Genomic DNA, 20637 nt, shown 5'->3' with positions numbered 1-20637 from the left:
AAACTTACTGTTACCAAAGAACATAGTGTGGCACCACAAAAGAAAAATATGCAGAGGATTGCACATCTAGCAACAGAATATAAGACTCCTAAAAACAAAGAAAACTGCATCTAAGTAACATGAAAAACAAAGAACATATTAATGACAGAGCGGAAGAGAACAAGGAAATTTCAGATAGTTTTATGTACAGTCAAGACAAAGAGGATGACAGAAACATCATTTCTCACAGATCAAATAGTAGACAACAAAGTATGGATGACTCAACAATTAACAACTGTCTGTTTTGTTTTAGGGCACAAAAACAACTGTGGGTCATATGCGCCCAAGTCAAAACTACAGAACATGAAGACAGAGAGGAATTAAAAAACGACTACACATCAATCCCAATCGACATAAGAGAAGACAGCGAAAAACAGGGACATGGAGAAAGGGCTATAAAACATACCATACAGAAACGGAGGTCCAAAACTAAAAATTAAACAGCCTTCGCCATTTTGTACGATGGATAAAACGTAAAACATAGTCGACAGCCTGTGCATCCTTCGATAAAACAGCTGATAACTCAGATGGAAAGCCCAAGCTGGAAAGAGATAAAAAATGGGCATTCCATCAGGAAATGGCAGACAGTTAACCCTTGGGTGCAATGTGCACAAAGTGGTAGGAGAGCTCCACTTAACAAATGGTGATGGTTAAAAAGGCAGTGCCCTATACACAACCTAGTTAAAATGACCTGCTCCCAGCAGGAGGTCTGAGAGGAGGTCGTTCAAGCCGCTGGGAGAGGCTTAATAATATGGAGCTTATTCCCACGAAGAGAGGGGCAATGGCAATAACAAAGGGACACCACGTCCTGACAGATGGCAACACAGAGATCATCGGAGGGTACATAGAAACTAGTGGACTGAGGTACAAGGACTACAGCCTTGTCAGCAATGTCACCAGCCTCATTTACTGGCAGACTGACATAAACATCACCATGCCTCCATCAAGAGTGAGCAAATGACAGTTTTCCTGGACCTGTTGCACTAAGGGATGGGAGCTGTACAGCGCACAGACACTTTGAAGGGTGTTGAGAGAGTCTGAGCAGAAGACACAAACGAAAAGCCTGTGTCACCAGATGTACTCCATGGCCTGATACTGGGCGAAGAACTTGGCTGTAAATACTGAGCAATGTGCTGAATGCCGATACTGAAAAACATTGGTTCCAATGACGAAGGCACACCCAACACCATGGTCAGTCCGAGAGCCATCAGTGTACATAAAGGTATTATCGCAAAGTTCCACGCGAAGATCGTGAAATTGAAGGCATTAGAGTGAGGATGGAGTACCGTCCTTAGGAAGTGAATCAAGGCCAAGGTGAACATGGGCCGCCGCACGAAGCCAAGGAGGTGAAGGGTTCACAACCACTGGGAAAGTTGCAGGTAGTGTGAAATTAAGCCACCGAAGCAAGTGCCGAAAGCGGACTCCAGGAGGTGACAGAGAGGACGGACGTGCGCCATACTGGCAAACAAAGGAGTCATCAAAGGAGGCGGCATAGGATGGGTGGCCACGCATGGCAGAAAAACGGCTTGCACACCTGCTAAGGATAGTCATAGTGGTAGGACAGTGGTAGTTCAGCAGCTTCAGCATGTAGGCTCTCAACCAGGCTAGCGTAAAAGGCGCCAGTGGCGAAAAGGATGCTACGATGGTGGATAGTGTTGAGACAGCGTAAGAGGGACGGACATGCAGACGAATAAACAAAGCACCCATAATCTAGTTTCGAACAGACAAGGGACTGGTACAAACGGAGGAGGGTGGTTCCATCTGCACACCAGGAAGTACCATTCAGAACACGTAGGACACAGGGATCGTGTCCAGTGGGCTGCCAGGTAAGACACTTGGGAGGACCAAGACTGTTTCCTATCGAGTAAGAGTCCCAGGAATTTCATAGTTTCAACGAACGAAAGAGCAACAGGCCCAAGATGTAAATATGGTGGAAGAAACCAATTGTGCCACCAGAAATTCATACAAACGCATTTGTTAGTGGAAAGATGAAAGCCATTGTTGATGCTGCATGAGGAAAGACAATCGAGACATCACCGAAGACACACCTCAATGAGACAGGTCCATGGAGAACTGCAATAGATGGCAAAATCATCAACTAAAAGGGACCCAGAGGTACCTCGCAAAAGACAGGCCATTATAGGGTTAATGGTGATAGTAAAGAGGATGACACTCAGGACTGAACCCTGAGGCAAACCATTTTCCTGGATAAAGGTGTCCGACCAAGGCGGAACCCACACACACTTTCAAACTTGGTCTTTTAAAAATTCCTCAAGGAAACAGTGCAGGCGCCCACAGAAGCCCCATGTGTAGAGAGTACGGAGGATACCATTTCTCCAGCAGGTGTTGGATTTTCACAGCAAACCATTCATGACATGGGTGGACAAAGTGACGAGTTGGTCAACTGCAGAACAGCGCGCTCGAAATCCACACTGTGCAGTGGTTAGTAAATTGCGAGACTTGAGCTACCATACCAGCCAGGAATGAATCACACGTTCCATCACCTTGCAAACACGGAAGGTGAGAGAAATGGGGTGATAGCTAACAGGAAGGTGTTTGTCCTTACCGGACTTAAGTATGGGTATGACAGCTGCTTCACACCAGTGCCTGGGAAACGTGCCCTCTGCCCAGGTGCAGTTGTACAAATCAAGTCGAAAGTGCTTGCCTGCAAGAGAAAGGTGCTGCCACATCTGAATGTTGACAGCATCTGGCCCTGGGGCAGAGGATTGGGATGAACGGAGAGCATGATCTAGCTCCCTCATATTAAATGCACCATTGTAACACTCATGATTCTGAGAAGAGAAGGGTATCACCCGAGCCTCCTCTGCTCGTTTCCGATGGAGGAAGGCAGGGTGGTAGTGGGAAGAGCTCGAAATTTCTGCAAAATGGCGGTCCAAGGTGTTGGAGACAGCAACAGGGTCCACAATGACATCGTCTGATACTGTCAGGTCAGAGATTGGGAAATGGAACTTGGTGCCAGAGAGCCATTGGAGGTTGGTCCATATGACAGAGGAAGGGGTGGGACTGTTAAAGGAACTAGTGAATGAAATCCAGCTGGCTTTTTTCCTATCCCAAAGAACGCGATGACTCTGTGCACACATCTGTTTATAATGAATGCAGTTTGCCATCAGGGGATGACGGTTAAAAACACGGAGAGCACATGTCTGCGCGCGAATTGTGTCGCAGCATGCCTCAGTCCACCAAGCGACTGGGACACGGCATGGTAAAGAGGAATTACAAGGAATGGAACGTTCTGCAGCAGTCAGGATAACGTTTGTAAGATATTCCATTTGGTCATCACAACAGGGGAAATCTTGTTCTTCGAAGGTCGCCAGGGAGGAGTAAAGCCACCAATCAGCCTTCATACGCTGCCATTTGGGTGTGCAAACAGATGGGGTGGGAGTCAGCAAACGAACAGCACATGGGAAATACTCACATGAGTAAGTGTCAGAAAGAATGGACCACTCGAGACGTTGGGCAAGCTGGGCTGTGCAGGAGGATAGATCCAAATGGGAATAGGTGTGTGAGGAGTCAAAAAGGAATGTGAGTGCTCCTCTGTTAGGGCAGAAGAAGTTAAGCCTAAGTTGATTACAAAGGGCAGCCAAGAAGGCACCTCTCTGAAAGGTTCTGGGAGAACCCCAAAGGGGACAATGCCCATTCAAGTCACTAAGTAGCAGAAATGGGAGAGGTAGCTGGCCAATAAGCTGGAAGAAGTCTGCCCTGGTGTCATCAAATGATGGAGGGATATAAATAGTACAAAGGCAAAAAGTCAGGTGAGGAAGGAAAAGGTGAACCGCAACAGCTTGAAGATTGGTAGTCAGGGAGATAGGTTGACTATGAACATCATCCCATATGAGCAGCATGACTCCCCCGTGAGATGGAATGCCGACCTTGGGGGGGAAGGTCAAAATGGACCAGGAAGAAATGCGAGAGCTCAAAGTGGTTGTGAGGACACAATTTTGTTCCCTGAAGGCAGAATACAAGGGGACACTGCAATTCTAAAAGCAGCTGTAAATCTTTTTTGTGGGATTGAAGGCTGCAAACATTCAATTGGAGGAGAGTCATGATGAGGAAAAAATGAAGGAGTGTCACCTCAGTGGTTGCTGAGTGCCAGCCTGCGAAGACTTGCTGCTACACGACACAGAGACAGGAGGATGCTGCTCCATGAGGTCCACAGAAGCATTGGCTTTCTTGTGCTGTCAGTCTGTGGAGTCCAACGCAGAAAAATGATTGGTGGTGTGCACCAATGACACGGAGGCCCGGCTGGGTGAGGGTATCACGTGGCGACACCATCAAGAGGATCTTCGAGTCGGTGAAGGAGTAGACCATTTGCCATTGTTGGACTTCTTCAAGCCCAGTTAGCAGAGGAAGACTCAGGCGTTGGCTGGCTAGAGGGATGTTCGAAATCTTCATGGGAGTACTCCTTCTGGCCTTTCTGGCCTACTGTTGTGTAGCTGGTGGCTTCAAACCTTGAGGTGAGAGTTTAATGGCTTGTTGCACAGCTGGACGAGGGGCCCAGCGATGCTACCGTGACACAGGGCGATTTCACAACCTAAGAGCTGAATTTGAGGTCACATGTCTGTGTTGCCATGTGTTTCATGGTGCGAGATGTAGCAAGAACAGAACTATTAGTGCCAGACAATAGAACACAGGGTTTGCGATTAGCCAATAACTTGCGAGCGATTGGGTGAGGCATTTTTTCCTTTACTCGGATCTCCTGGACAGCCCGCTCATCCAGATACATTGGATAATCTTGAAGGGAGGTGGCGTGGCCACCAATGCAGCTGATACAGCGGGGAGAAGGAGGCGGACAATCACCCTAATGCACATCCCTACCACAGGTTACACATTTGGCTGGGTGTCAACAAGACGTTCTAGTGTGGTTGAAAGGATGACACTGGTAGCAGTGCATCAGATTCAGAATGTATGGTCGGACTGTGATAATTTCATAGCCTATTTTGGTCTTGGATGGAAGCACCACTCTGTCAAAGGTGAGAGAAAGAGTGTGTGTGGGCACTAAGGAGGAATCTACCTTTTTCATCACCTGATGGGCAGCAATGACACCCTGATCAGAGAGGTATGATTAGATTTTGGCCTCAGTCAGACCATAGAGCAGTCTAGCATAAATAACACCATGGGAAGAATTCAAAGTTCTACAGGCCTTGACATGAACAGGATAGCCTTGGAGAAGCGTGGCCGCAAGCAGATGTTGTGCTTGAGAATCAGAAGTAGTCTCCAAAAGCAAAGTGCCATTACATAAATGGGAGTAGGATTTGACAGGGCCGGCAACTGCATCAACGCCTTTCTGAATAATAAACGGATTTACCGTTGCAAAGGACTGACCGTCTTCTGTACGTGAAATCATGTGAAACTATGGTGCAGTTGGAAGGGTCTTTGAATCGCTAGCCTCATTCTGTTTTCTTTCATAGACGTTGATTGTGAAGATGATTGGCTCATTGTGCCCCCATGATTGCCAGTGTCTCTGATGACACGCTCCTTCCAACTGGGAGCCCCATGCATAAGGGGGCGCACTGCCTTAGGTGATTGTTCACAACTCCTGAACACCTGGCAGAGGAACCAATCAGCAGTTTGGGAAGGTAGCAGCTCTGGCAATCACCCCTCCCCGCGCCTGGCTTGTACCAGGCAGTACATGTGATTCCTAACTCTCGACCCGGGGGCTGAGAATTACGCGTTACCCAATCATCTGTTACGTGTCAGACACATGGGCCGGTCTTCAGGAGCACACGGGAAGGAAGAAGAAAAAGGGGAACCTCAAATGCTGAAGCAGAGGAAGGATAGGAGAAGGGAAACAAAGAAAGGAATACGGCACGAAAAACAGTGGTGAAGAGTGTTCTTATGTCAACGAGGGACAATGCAGAACATCCCCAATAACACATCAGACATGATCCTCAAGGGAGGGGAAAAAGAATAGCAAGAGGATAGACATGCACCACGGAAGGGAAAAGATGCTGCACAGGCTGGGGCCCTGTGGTAGCCAAGCATGAACCCACCAAAGAATGGCAAGCACCCTGGGGGGGGAACAGTTAACAATGATGGGCTGCGAAGAAGATTATATGGAGAAAAGCAAAAAAAGAACACTTCAGATAAAATGGACTGGGCAACTGAAATGTAAGAAATGGAACATTATGTGACAACGGCTGATGACACACTTCAAATAATGATTGAGAATGGAAATGATGGTGAGTGACCCCTTGTACTGCACTCAGATTCACTGTAATAAACTGCAATGGAAAATCTGTGTCAAAATTATTATATAAAGAAGACTTAATGTTAAATCAGTGTTCATGTCTAACAGTTTTCTTTTTCACATTAGCTGGAGAGGCTGTTACAAAGAACAACACAATTGTATAACATAATGACTACAAATAACAACAGGTTTTGGAGTTTTCTAAAATTAGGTACCTTGAAAGACTTCTACAATGCTGATACCTATGTAGCCTACTGCAGCAAGTAATCATACACAGATTTAATTTTTCCAGGTTTTAATGAAATTTTATATGCAGTTTTTGAAAATGAGTGTGGGACTGCAGTTTCAGTGAAAGACGGTATACCTGTAGAGAATCTCTCTGTTTTACAATCCATCTCTTAAAAGACAACCTGGAAAATCTTTTGATTGCAGAGTAGTGGAACTGCGTACTACAAGCAAAAGAGCAAATCCTAACTTTAATTTTTTGCAAGAATTGTGTGACTTTGTAAGGAACATAAATCTAAAAGATACTTGGGAAGTGCTGTACACTACAACAGTTAAATTTAGATACATGACAAGTCTTGCAGCAAGCAGAATTGATTTTTTGTGTATCAGAATGCCTTACACAGTAAGTGTCTTCAATAGACACAAATCCAACCAGTTTTTCAACCACTGTGGAGTATGTTGTAGCATCAACGTAGCCAAGCAAAAAACCTTCTGTGCCCAAGCGAGGACACTGGAAATTGAATGTAAGTGTCCTTGACAACAGGGTTTTAGATGAATCCATAGGAATGATTTGGAACAAGTGTCTTGGATCAAGAACAATATACGGCCCAACATCGAATGGTGGACTACACTCTCAAAACAGAAACTGTGGATGACAATGATTAAATATGGAAAATAAAAAGCCAGACTTATGAAGAACATCACAGAATTTTATTACCTTTATTTGAGAGAACTCTATGTTCAGCCCGTTTTGTCTAGTCAGCACTTTAGACAAATAAAGGAAATGAAAGAAATTTTAATGAAGTTAAAGAGAAAATTCATCAACAGTTTGAAGATAAAATCCGGGTCACAAAACAAATGTAGAAGAAAAAACTGCCTCCTTGTATTATTTCATATGGCAAACGAAGAACAGAAGGAAGACATTTACGAATAAACTGTGAACTGCAAACAAGGAAATTCTTCTGGAACAGAAAGAAAGAATTAAAGACATTATCCAGTTTTTAAGGACTTATATATTACAGTTGAATACAATGAGCAATTTGCAGAAATATGTCTCAAAGGTACTGACACTGTAACCACAGAAAAACAACAGAGAGATAATGACAACATATTCCACTGCGAACCTTCTGGATGTCATTAAAACCTCCACATTGAACAAGACAACAAGGCCAGATGGACTACCAGTTGAATTTTGCAAAAGGTTTTGAAATATCGTCAGCAATAAGTTTTCTGATGTAATAAATGAAGTAACCAATGGTATCTCCTTACCTCCAGAATTTAAAGAAGATTTCATGGTGTTGGTGTGAAGAACAGATGAAATAAGTAAATTGTGATATACTTTTGTTAAACTGTGATTACAAAATTACTACATGTGCAATGAAAGTCCACTTGACTACAATACTGCAATGAGTGATAGGAAATGACCGAACAAAAACGTAATTCGGACATTGTGGAAGATTACAAATTCTACATTGTGACATTTCTATAAACAATTCAACAAAAAAACACAGGAAAGAATTTGGTGACATGTTACAAATAGTATTTTTCAAGGAAGGAATAGGGTGATGTTTTGTATGAATCACTGTAGTACAAAAACTTGCAGTCCAAAAGCATGAACAATGTGTATAATCAGTGTAACGTTTTAGCAATGTGGTAGATGCTATTCATGATACAGACTTTCAAAAGAAAGTAAAAATTTCCTTACTTTTATTGCTTTAATTTATTTATTTTTCATTCTCCAAAAATTTTCCTTTTATTCGTATATGAAGAACTTCCAATAGCTTTGAAACAACTAGCTGCTTATGAGGGAAGACAATTATTACTTTTCCTCATGAGGAAAACTTTTGAGTTTATTTTCCTACTTGTAATATGTGTCTTCCTGATTTATTACCTTTAAATTACTTTCTGTTTCATTTTACTATGAAGAACTGGTAAGGAAAATCCAGATGGCATTCCAGGACTGTACTGGCTATGTGCAAATTGGAGAGGGACAATCATCATGGTTCCATACCAAGACGGAGTCCAGCAAGGCAGTGCACTGTCCCCACTAATTTTCACCACTGTTATGGATGATTTAATAAAGATGACATCATAATCTGAGTTGAAACGGAAGAGGAAGTTCAGATGAAATTAAACATATGGAAATCCAAGTTCCAGAAGTACAACCTCCACATCAGTAAGACCAAGACAGTGGTCATGGTAGTCAGCAGAGATGGCCGCTCTGCAAGTATGAAACTAGGTGACCACCAGCTGGAGTGAGCAGACAATTTTCCACGCATTGGAAGTATAATCTCCAGGAATAATTTGATTAAACAGGAGTGCAAAAGAGTGCTGAATTCTACTGGCAAATGAGAACCTTTTTATTAGATGACAAGATTCCAGAAAAAGCGAAATTAGTGATGTTCAGTAGCTACTTCGTACCAATATTGACCCACGGTATTGAAGCCTGCATCATCAAAAAGAGACAGTCATTGAGGCTCCATCAGTCAGAAATGAAACTCCTCAGATCCAATTTCCAGAAGTTTAAGGTAAGTTAAGGAATGAGGAGGCGAGGAAGAAAGCTGGAATGAAGACATCTCTTATAGACAGAATCAGCACAGCCAGACTACAGTACTATGGGCACCTAAGGTGGTTGGGGACTACAAGAACAGCCCGAATCAGTTTTGAAAGAGAGGTGAAAGGAAAATACTTCAAAGGAAAGACCCAGAACCCATTGGCTGGACATGAACAAGGAAGACCTCACTGCCAGAGGAAGGACAATGGATGACATACTCCATGACAGACTGCACAAGGACAGAAGAAAGTGGAAGAGGCTCATGAACAGTATCTGATAAACTGGAACCACACAATAGTGATGATGATGACAGTGAAGATGATGTACTTTGAACAGTTTTTATCTGGAATTAAAATTGTTGATTGAAAACTATTTTGTAAACAAAATGAAGCATCAATAAAGTGTTTATTAAAAAAGAAAGAAAAATAAGTTACTACCTTTGATTAAGATCATGTGCAGTAGCGATAGCAAAAATGTAAAATCTCTATCTCTCTGCTGTATCAAAACGTAATCCCTGAAAGATCAAAATTGTGTTTCATATTGGGACAAAAATTCAGTCAGCAGACTTCTCAGAATGGACCTGCTACATCTACATGGGAGCTTTGCAATACCCTTCAGTGCCTGGCAGTGTGTTCCTGAAACCACCTCCAGACTGTTTTTTTGCTCTTAGACTCTCAAAAACAATGCGCAGGAAAAATGAATACTTAAATCTTTCTGTGCAAGCTCTGATTTCTCTTATTTTATTATGATGATCTACTCGCCCTATGTAGATGGGTGTCAACAAAATGTTTTTGCAGTGAGAGGAGAAAGTTTGTGATTGAAATTTCATGAAGAGATCTCACTGCTCCGAAAAAGACTTTGTTTGAATTGTTGCCACCCCAACTAGGGTGTCATATCCGTGATGTACTTTCCCGTTTCCCGATAATAACTTTCTTTGAAATTTTTGTATGTCATCCACCTAAAACCTGTGTGTTAAGGATCACATACCATGCAAGAATTATCCCCAGAGCAGATGGACAAGCATAGTGTAGACAGTTTCTTCAACATACCTGTTGCCTCTTCTAAATGTTCTCCCAATAAAACATAGTCTTTGGTTTGGTTTACCCACAACACTATCTATGTGACCATTCCAATTTAAATTGCTCTTAATCATAATCATTAGGTATTTAGTTGAACTGATGGCCTTTAGATTAGTGTGATTTATCGTGTAACTAAAATTTAATGGATTCCTTTTATCGTCATACTCATATGGATGACCTAGCACTTTTCATTATTTAGTGTCAATTGCCACTCTTTGAATCATACACATATCTTGTCTAAATGACTTTGTAATTGATCTTGATCTATTGACAATTTTAAATTGTCTCCTAAATTATTTATACATATTAGGAACAGCACAGGGCCTATAACATTTCATTGGGGAGTGATAGCAGCTATATCGCTAAAGGGTCCAATTATGTGCATAACACTGGAGGTCCCACTACCAGCAATCCTTTGTGAATGCCTGGATCTTTCGGCCTGAGCAGCTTCCTCTGAAACAGTACAGGTGACTGCATCCGGCTCAGGATCTTTGTCAGCCACAGACAGTGCCTGAAACCCGTTTGTTAGGCAAACCAGGGATACCTTTAGATCAGCCTCCTGGGAAGTTTTTTGCTGCCTGCCACACCTTGAAATGACCTTCACATCTGCTCCCCCTCAGCGATGCTCACAGGCTTCAAGCTGTGTAGCACAGGCTAGTACCACTTGGAGCTGTGAGCGAACGGTCACCAACACAGCTTGCATCCAAGCACAGCAATCACTGTCCCTATCCATACTAAAGACATCTCTTTCTCTCACAGGGACATTAGTCCAGAAAATCTTTGGCTAGTTAAGGAGGAGTTCATTTTCATAATCAGTGTTTCGCAGTTTCAACCAATATAAAAGGTTTATTACACAATCACTGATAAAAATACTTAAGTGGTATTAAAAATACTCAAATGGTATCAATCACAATACAAAAATTGTTGTAAGTATTGTAAAAGGTGTATGTATTTATCTGACTCACCAAATAGGTCCATCAACTTATCCATGATGGAGATACAGTTTTGATATACATGGACAAAATATACCTGTAAAACAAGAGGCTAAAAGTAACAAGCGAATTTCAATTGCAAGGAAAATAAAATTAATAAGGCAATTAATCAAAAGCATGTTTGCAACATGCTGTATTATGCCCAGTGATCAAATTGTCTCATATCACAGTTATTTTGTTAAAAAATTTGGAAAATTTTGATGTTGATTTCAAACTGCGATATTTAAATTGGTTATAATAATTTTCTGTTAAATTCAGTAATAATAGTAGTAATAATAATAATGGGCAGACAATCACAATTATAATCTTAAAACTATAGTAACTATTGTGCACCTCACAGAAATCTTTTGAAGTGTAAACTATGAAATGTAACAACCAGTTGCATAGTTCCATTTTATAATCGCAAGGACTATGAACACAACTGTAATTAATCAAGCATTTTGAGTGTATTTGATTGGTTTCAATTTCTGATTCTTGTTAGCCTCTAATTTGTGTTGTCCGTATTTGCCATACCTCTTACGAGTTTCTTTCTGTAAAATATTATGTAATGTTGCCCCAGACAATGGTCAGACAGATAACTGTGTGCCACCAGTTGCTGAGATTATCACCAGAGTGGAACTGGCAGTGAGACTTTTATTTATAAGTACTACACATAAGACATTCTAGATCAAAGTCAAATCTACACCAGTTGGCCATCTTGGCATCCTTATCCCTCGCACGTACAGTGATACATAACTAAAATTTGTCAGACTACTTGACAAGTGACTGTTGATGTAGACAGTGTTTCTTGCATGCATCTTACTTTCTGTTGTCTAGATCTTTATGTAGACAACACGCTACTTCATGCTTGGTTAAAAAACTGCCAAAGCATTCTCTGGCGCAAGTCTGCAGTTAACGACTTCACATCACAATGAATATTTAGTAATTAAGCAGTGAAAATTGGCACAGTTTTGCTCGTCACTATTTGGTTCTATCTGTATGGTGCTGTTGTCCGAGATTTATCAGAATTCATTGAATACTTTGTGGTCACATTCAAATTTGTTCTGTGCCGAAGTGTCATCATTAAAGAAAAGACTACAAGACAAATTTTGTGCAATCGTACATCCGGATTCTTTCTAAACTCTAATTAAATAATTCTTACGTGCCATACGAAGACAACCACGCTTAAAACGGATGGTCTGATAACCACCGAATGATGTTTGGTAGAAACACATTGTTTTTATAAAAAGAAGTACAAGCGATGCTAGGCCGGGTTCTGTTTTCGGTCTACGAATAAATCCTAATGGCATGAAAAAGGTGGTAATTGTCCAAATATCAACTCGTGCATCACTACCGAATTACCTTCGATACTGTTATGAGCAGAAACTCGTGTTCTAATTTTTTAATTACGAACTTGAAAGGGAATAAAACATTCATCCCCAACAGTGCTGCAATATGGTTATTACTGATTTTGTAGCTATTATTTTTTGTAAGTGTTGCCATTCCCGTTACACAATCACACAATGACTGGTGTACACAGGAAAATAGGGCTAAAACAAACATAACCAAGTTGACAAATTATATTGCTAACCTTTAATCACACTTACAAAGTTAAAAATTACAGTACACTTCTCAAAAAAGAGTAACATAACAGGTTCCCAAAATATTAGGTGATGTTTTTGATAATAAGCGCAATATATAACAATGACATACACAAAATTCTAACATAACTACAACAGATAAAATTGAGTTTCGCGCGTACAATCCATACTTCAAATCACAGCGCCACATTACAAGATCCCAAAGATTAACATAAATGAGGCAGGCCTCGTGCAAAGACATCCATGTATGAAGACAATGTATTACCACAGCCTATTGCTATGGTATTACGTGATTTTAAACCATGGAGGTAACACAGTCTAATATATTAGACTGTGGAGGTAATAAGAAGGGAGTCACAATTACGTCACTAAGGCCGGTATTACACTATCAAATTTCTTTGTCCAATATCTTTGTCAAAGATTTTTGATAGTGTAATAGGGACTTTGTCAAATGTCGTCCAATATTTGATCAAATCTAGGGCCTCGCTGTATATTTGATCAAAGAAACTGCTTGTCTTCTGTTCACTGAAATGCGATATGTCCCCACGTGGAGCGCTAGCATCGCTGCAGCGTTCTGTCGTCTGTAGTGTGTTTGTATTAAACATGGTCCGAAAATACAATTGGTGTGTGGCGTCTACCACAAAATTAATAGAGATGTATGAAGCTGATGAGGCGCTTTACAATGTGAGGCACCCTGAATATAAAAATAGATTACGAAGATTGGAGAGCTACAAAAATATTATTAGCTGTGACATACGGCCTGGGTGCTCGGCTGACGACGTTAAAAAGAAAATTAATGGCCTCCGCACAAGTTACTCCCACGAGAAAGCAAAAGTTCGTATCGGCATATCTCTTCCTTTTTATTATCGCAAGGCTAAAGTTCCTCAACCAGGCCACAGAGGAGGACGAGAGTGTCTAATATCGAGAGCACAGAAAGTGGAAGTAAACGAGGTACACCAACATTCGAAGAAATGTTTGAGGTATGTACATTTGTTTACATTTTACGTAACTAAATGTGATTATCTCACCAGGGCACTTTCTCAGCGCCATTGTAAAATGTCTTAAAGTATTCTCTTAAGTGATTAAAATTCTTCTGGGTATTATGCTGCATCATTGCTAAAAACTAAAAATAATAATAAACTAAAACCGACGTTTAGGCCGAAGTGCAATGTCTTTCCTCAGGGAATGACTGGTTTTGCATTGGGACAGGTGCTTGTATTTATTACAGACTATCTGTGTTTGATGTCACTGTTGTAAAACTTATAATTGGTCCTCAAATAGGAGTGGCTAGTCATGACGTAAGTGAAGATGGGAGGAAAGAGGCTATTCGTGATGTCCATTTCATCAAGCGTTCGTCTTCTGGTCGGCAAGTTTTCCTCCTGGTGTGCACGGAAGTGGACTGACAGTTGCTCTACAGCTGTTTTTGCAGATGTGTCCCATGTAAATTCTACCCCGCGACATCTCATGGCCCGTTGGACTGGGATGGCCGGCAGCCAGGACGCCGGGAGTTTGTAGCCATCTTCTCTGTTGATGTTGTCAAGCTGCTTAATAATTTCGATCGCATCCCGTATTTTGTGTTCTCGCATCCACAATTCTTTCGCCAGTACTCGGGCTTCCTAGAACCTGATAGGTTGTCCACAGTCAAGGTGGTGTTCCGCTATCGCCGATTTATTATGTTGTTGTAATCGTCGATGTTATCCCAGTCGTTCACTGATAACGTAGCTGACAGACATAAACATGAAGGACTGGGACAACATCGACCGAATAACCCACAACCAGGCCTGCATGGAGGAGGCCTTGGTCAGCAGTTGACAGAAAAAGAAATTTGAGGAGCTAATGGGAAACAAACACCACTCACAGCTAAGTCTGGATACAACTCGTACCGTGGTTAACATCTCAACACAGACCATCAGTGAGGCAGCAACGTCAGTTTTGTCCAAAGGATTAAGCTTTGCAGTTACATCCACAAAGATTCCCACAGAAGCGGTCATTCAGTCTGTGGCGGCGTCAGTCTACCAAGTACCACGTGTCGAAAGAGAAAAGATAAGGCAGGAAACTGTAAGAATTTTACCAACAGCAAAACCACCCAGAGCCAATATCACACATGAAGAAATACAGTCCATAAAGGAGCTCAGGAATAACAAGGATATTGTGGTCCTACATGCAGACAAAGGAAATGCTACAGTTCTGATGGACACTTCTGAATATGAAAAGAAGATGAACAAACTGCTAAGCGATCCCATTTACAGAGTACTAAGGAGTGACCCGACGGTGAGGATAGGCACAAATACGAAGGCCCTCAGAAAGGTCTCGATAATTAATCCTGACACAGCCAAGAGACTAATCACCAAGGTGCCTGTTCCTCCTAGAATCTATGGAGTACCTAAGCTCCATAAGGAGGGTTATCTGCTGAGGCCCATGGTGAGCGGAATAGATTCACCTACGTATTATGTTGCGAAACATCTGGCACCTAAGTTGCCGTCTTGTGGGACAAACAGACTCCTACGTGAAAGAGTCTTCCTGCTTCATACAACAGCGAATAAAGCCATCAGACATTATGGTCACTTTTGCCATCAAGTCTCTTTTCACTAACGTACCCATTGAGGAGACTATGCGCGTTCTACAGGATCGGATTCCACCAGATATCTGCGATCTGGTGCGCTTATGGCTGTCATCTATGTACTTCACCTGGCGGGGAAAATATTACTAACAGGTAGATGGAGTGGCAATGGGTTCCCCGCTCTCCTCTGTAGCTGCAGACAACTTCATGGAAGCCTTAGAGCAAACAGCCCTAGCTTCTGCTCCATTACGTCTCAGTTGTTGGCTACTACATGTGGATGACACATTCGTTATCTGGCCTCACGGTGAAGCAGAATTGGGAAACTTCCTCCAGCACTTAAATAGTGTGCACAAAAATATAAAGTTCACACATGAGACTGAAAACAATGGTACCTTGCCCTTTCTGTATGTGGAAGTATACAGAGCTGCCGAAGGTAAACTGGGACACAAAGTGTACTGGAAACCAACGCACTCTAATCGGTACCTGCACACAGAGAGCCACCAGCACCCAGCTCAAAAGTATTCTGTTCTGCATACGTTAACTGCCTGAGCCTACTGGATAAGCGATGAAAATAATATCAAAGAAGAATTGAAGGAGCTACAACACATGTTTTGTGCCAATGGCTATGATGACAACATCATAAGAAAGGTAGCTAAAACCAAAGGGAGTAGAACACGACAAGAAGGCAAAGAAGAGAAGCTTCTACTGGTACACTTACCATATGTAAAAGGCGTCAGTGAATGGCTAGGCAACGTCCTCCACTGACAAAGTTTCAAACAGATTTTTCGAAGCAGCCACAGGATCCACGAAGTGATAGGTTCCACCAAGGATATAGTCAACAATCTTAGCACTGCAGATGTTTACGAACTGTGATGTGAGAGCAGAGCTGCCTACATAGGAGAAACAGGGAGACCTGTCAGCTTACGAGTAGCACAACACGAACGCTATGTACGATTACAACAACATAATAAATTGACGATAGCGGAACAGCACTGTGACTGTGCACAACCTATAAGATTCCTGGAAGCACAAGTACTGGCGAAAGAATTGCTGATGCTAGAACGCAAAATACAGGAGGCGATCGAAATTATTAAGCGGACTGACAACATCAACAGAGAAGATGGCTACAAACTCCCGGCATCCTGTCTGCCGGCCATCCCAGTCCAATGGGCCGTGAGATGTCGCGGGGCAGAAGCTACATGGGACACGGATGTATCTGCACAAACAGCTGTAGAGCAACTGCCAGTCCACTTACGCGCACATCGGGAGGAAAACTTGCCGACCAGAAGCCAAACGCTGATTGGTGGACAGCTACCAATCATTGACGACATGGACATCCACAAATAGCCTCTTTCCTTCCATCTTCCTTTACGTCATGGCCAGCCAATCATATTAGAGGGCCAATTATAACTTTTACAACAGTGACGTCAGACATCGATAGTCTGTAATAAATAGAAGCACCTATCCCCATGCAAAACCAGTGTCTGTAATAAATAGAAGCACCTATCCCCATGCAAAACCAGTGTCTGTAATAAATAGAAGCACCTATCCCCATGCAAAACCAGTGTCTGTAATAAATAGAAGCACCTATCTCCATGCAAAACCAGTCGTGCCTTGAGGAAGGCCATTGCAATTCGGCCGAAACATCGGTTTTAGTTTATTATTGTTGTTAGTTTTTAGCAATGACGTGTCATAATACCCAGAAGAATTTTAATCACTATGACACCAGCCGAAGAGGCCTACATTCTTATATTATCTAACTGCTCTCCCGAGTACTGGACGTCCAGAAGCAGCTTGGCAAACTGTTGGTTCCATTCGCTCTAGGTCCTCTGTGCTTTTTGTATCAAGATAAGTGCAGTCTCCTGCTACGGCAGACACTGTTTCCTGACGAGTGTACCAGTGTTTTCTTGTCTCAGTTAACAAGTTATGCAGTGTGCAGGCAGCCAGTGTAATTGTGGTAACATTTTCTGGAGGCAGATTAATGGTAGTAAGAAAAATCCTGAAACGACTTGCAAGAATGCCAAAGCTGCTCTCCGCTAATCTTCTTCCTTGTGACAGTCTGTAATTGAAAACCTTTTCTTCCTTTGTGATGCCTTTTAAGGGGTATGGTTTCATAATGTAACTCAGAGGAAAAGCATCATCTGCCAGTACAACCATTGGAGGTGTAATCTTTGTGTTCCCAAGCTTCCTGCCTTCAGGAATGTTGAGAATAGATCGGTCAATGAGACACTCCCATAGTTTACTTTTTGAAAACACTCCAGCATCACCAACACGCCCATTAGTCCCTACATCAACATACAAAAATTTGTAGGAAGCATCTACCATGGCAAATAAAATGATACTGTTGAAGGATATGTAATTGAAAAAGTGAGATCCACTAGCTTGTGGGTATTTAATATGAATATGCTTTCCGTCCATTGCTCCTGTAGTGTTATAACAGTTCCACCTCTTCTCAAAATCCTCTGCAATTTGCTCCCACTCTTCTCTGCTTGTGGGTAGCTGTAAATAAGATTTTTGCATGTGCAAGGAAGTATGTAACTAATGGCTTTCATCTCTTATTTTATAGCATGAAATGCAGGCTCAACAAGAACCTTCTGTCACATGCAATGAGCCACAGCTCCAGCATCAAGAGCGGCCTCCCACAAGAAGAAGGAAGGGCACAACAGATGTTGCAACAGACGTCATTGTGGAGGCCATCAGGACACTGAAGGCTGTGGCTGATATGGCCAGGACTCTGCCCCAACCTGTCCAAGAAGACCGCTACAGTGCCTGTGCCATCCACATCACAGCTGAACTGCGTGAGATGGATAATGTGAGTGGTAAGGAATTTACTACGGGCACAATACATGGTTTGCAGCGATATTTGATGGACAGATGAGATTTGCTGCATGCGACAACTCAACAAGCACAACCATCTGCCTCTGGATATAGCCAGGTTGCCTTGCAGCAGGCTGGTATAGAAGTTTTTTTTAGCTCTCCAGTCTTCTTAATCTAATTTTGTACTCAGGATGCCTCATGTTGTAAAACACCTAATCAGCTTCATACATCTCTATTCATTTTGTAGTTTCGGACACCAATTGGTACATGCTGTGTTAATAAAATAAAATAAAAATTATTCTTAATAAATATAAAGTGTATTGAACATTTATTTACCTTCAGTCATTGGTCCTTTAGTGCTTTATAAATTGCTACACGCGTTTCAGGTATTATTTTACTTAATGAGCACTGTGGAATTCAGGTGCTGTACTGTAAGCTAGAGTAACTTTTCTCTTGTAGCAAGGAATCGCAGTGTTACAGTGAGCCTGTCTTCTGCAGATATAGCAGTTCTTAAGCGAGTATTGTGCTTTGAGATATGAGGAATCACTTCACTGAGCACATACTGAAATGTATGCTCATCCATTCATAAGTAATTGATGTATGACTTGACTTCCTCCACTATAATCTCACGTAACAAGTATTGTTCTATGTATGTTAGCCCAGTACTTAGCCATATCTGTAACTTTTCCTTTAGGAGTGGTCGGTTTCCTGACCGATTAAAGTACTCGGGGTCTTGTGTGTAATATTGAAACATTATCAAATAGTGTAGTTCATGAAATAAGTTCATGGCTTGTGGAAAATAATTTGATGCTAAATCACAGTAAGACTCAGTTTTTGCAGTTTCTAACTCACAATTCAACAAGAACTGATATTTTGATCAGACAAAATGGGCATATTATAAGCAAGACGGCACAGTTCAAGTTCCTAGGCGTTTGGATAGATAGTAAGCTGTTGTGGAAAGCCCATGTTCAGGATCTTGTTCAGAAACTAAATGCTGCTTTATTTACCTTTAGAACAGTATCTGAAATAAGTGACAGTTCAACACGAAAAGTAGTCTACTTCGCATATTTTCATACGCTTATGTCATATGGTATTATTTTTGGGGGTAATTCTTCTGATTCAAAAAGGGTATTTTTGACTCAAAAACGGGTTGTTCGAGCTATATGTGGTGTAAGTTCGAGAACCTCTTGTTGACCCCTATTCAATAGTCTGGGAATTCTGACATTGCCCTCACAGTATATATTTTCTTTAATTTCGTTTGTTGTTAGCATTATTAGCTTATTCCCAAGAGTTAGCAGCTTTCACTCAGTTAATACTAGGCAGAAATCAAATCTGCATGTGGAATGCACTTCCTTGACTCTTGTGCAGAAAGGAGTGCACTATTCTGCTGCATCCATTTTCAATAAGCTACCACAAGAACTCAAAAATCTTAGCAGTAGCCCAAACACTTTTAAGTCTAAACTGAAGAGTTTCCTCATGGCTCACTCCTTCTATTCTGTCGAGGAGCTCCTGGAAGAGCTGAAAGATTAAACAAATTCCAGTGTTACATTGTTGAATTTCTTTATTTAAACTTACGAATTGTCTCCTGAATACATTTCTTGTATTTCATTTTATCTGTTTCTACTATCGTGTTATAATTTCATGTATTGACTCGGTCCATGACCATGGAGACTTCTCCGTAATTTGGTCCCACAGAACAATAAATAAATAAATAAAAATAAAATTATTGAATGCTTTTATCATTTCGTTGTGAAACCCATGTCTTCGCCCAAGTACATTTCCTTTTTTTCCCTTGCTTCTGTACCACATGTGCACACAGTGCAGTCGTGGTACAAGCAACTGCTGCAGTTAATAACAATTACTAGTTGTCAGCCATCTTGAACTTTGACAAAGAATATGATGACAGTGTAATACCCCTTCTAGTGCTACGTCAAAGATCTTTGACAATACTGGCCTTAGGCCAGAGGGGTAACTTGTGCGGAGGCCAGTAATTTTCTTTTTAATGTCCTCAGCCATGCACCCGGGCCGTATGTCACGGCTAATAATATTTTTGTAGCTCTCCAATCTTCGTAATCTATTTTTATATTCAGGGTGCCTCACATTGTAAAGCGCCTCATCAGCTTCATACATCTCTATTAATTTTGTGGTAGACGCCACACACCAATTGTATTTTCCAGCCATGTTTACAAACACACTACAGATGACAGAATGCTGCAGCAATGCTAGCGCTCCACGTGGGAACATATCGCATTTCAGTGAACAGAAGACAAGCGACTTCTTTGATCTAATCTACAGTGAGGTCCTAGGTTTGATCAAATATTTGATGACATTTGACAAAGTTGCCTATTACACCATCAAATTTCTTTGACAAAGATATTGGACAAAGAAATTTGATAGTGTAATAACGGCCTAACTTGAAGCCGACATCTGCCATCTTAAGGTCCCTGTAAACGATCAAAGGTGTTTGACAAAATCGTTCTTACCTAGCCACGGATTTTCCAAGCAAACGCGTGCACATTCAAACAATCTTTGTCAGTTTAACCTCAGCTCAAAGCAGACGTTATTCGTGTTCATGGGCAGTTT

The 20637-nt window shown here is 41.7% G+C and overlaps 2 protein-coding genes across 6 annotated transcripts in view; one reads left to right on the top strand and one right to left on the bottom strand.

The window, feature by feature from the left end:
* The window catches only part of LOC124595023 (Fanconi anemia group A protein-like), a 230631-nt gene extending 217738 nt beyond the window's left edge, over positions 1-12893 (bottom strand). The window contains exons 1-2 of one of the 5 annotated variants that reach the window (XM_047133578.1): positions 12839-12893; positions 11071-11134 (exon numbers count right to left, since the gene is read on the bottom strand). In XM_047133578.1, coding sequence (XP_046989534.1) covers positions 11071-11095 — 25 coding nt within the window. In that variant the 5' untranslated portion in view covers positions 11096-11134; positions 12839-12893. Of the gene's footprint in view, positions 1-11070; positions 11135-12683 lie in introns of all 5 variants that reach the window. The other 4 variants (XM_047133575.1, XM_047133577.1, XM_047133579.1 and 1 more) reach the window with 4 other exon arrangements.
* Positions 12894-13259: 366 nt separating this feature from the next.
* On the top strand, positions 13260-18322 carry LOC124595024. The gene is made up of 2 exons (XM_047133580.1): positions 13260-13657; positions 17804-18322. The coding sequence occupies exons 1-2, from the start codon at positions 13281-13283 to the stop codon at positions 17943-17945; spliced, it is 519 nt and encodes a 172-aa protein (XP_046989536.1). The 5' UTR covers positions 13260-13280; the 3' UTR covers positions 17946-18322.
* Positions 18323-20637: the final 2315 nt, after the last annotated feature.

The sequence above is a fragment of the Schistocerca americana genome, chromosome 2 (genome assembly GCF_021461395.2).
Source record: "Schistocerca americana isolate TAMUIC-IGC-003095 chromosome 2, iqSchAmer2.1, whole genome shotgun sequence".
NCBI lineage: Eukaryota > Metazoa > Arthropoda > Insecta > Orthoptera > Acrididae > Schistocerca > Schistocerca americana.
Note: the sequence above shows the minus strand (reverse complement) of the source record. Positions and strands in the feature narration are given on the sequence as shown.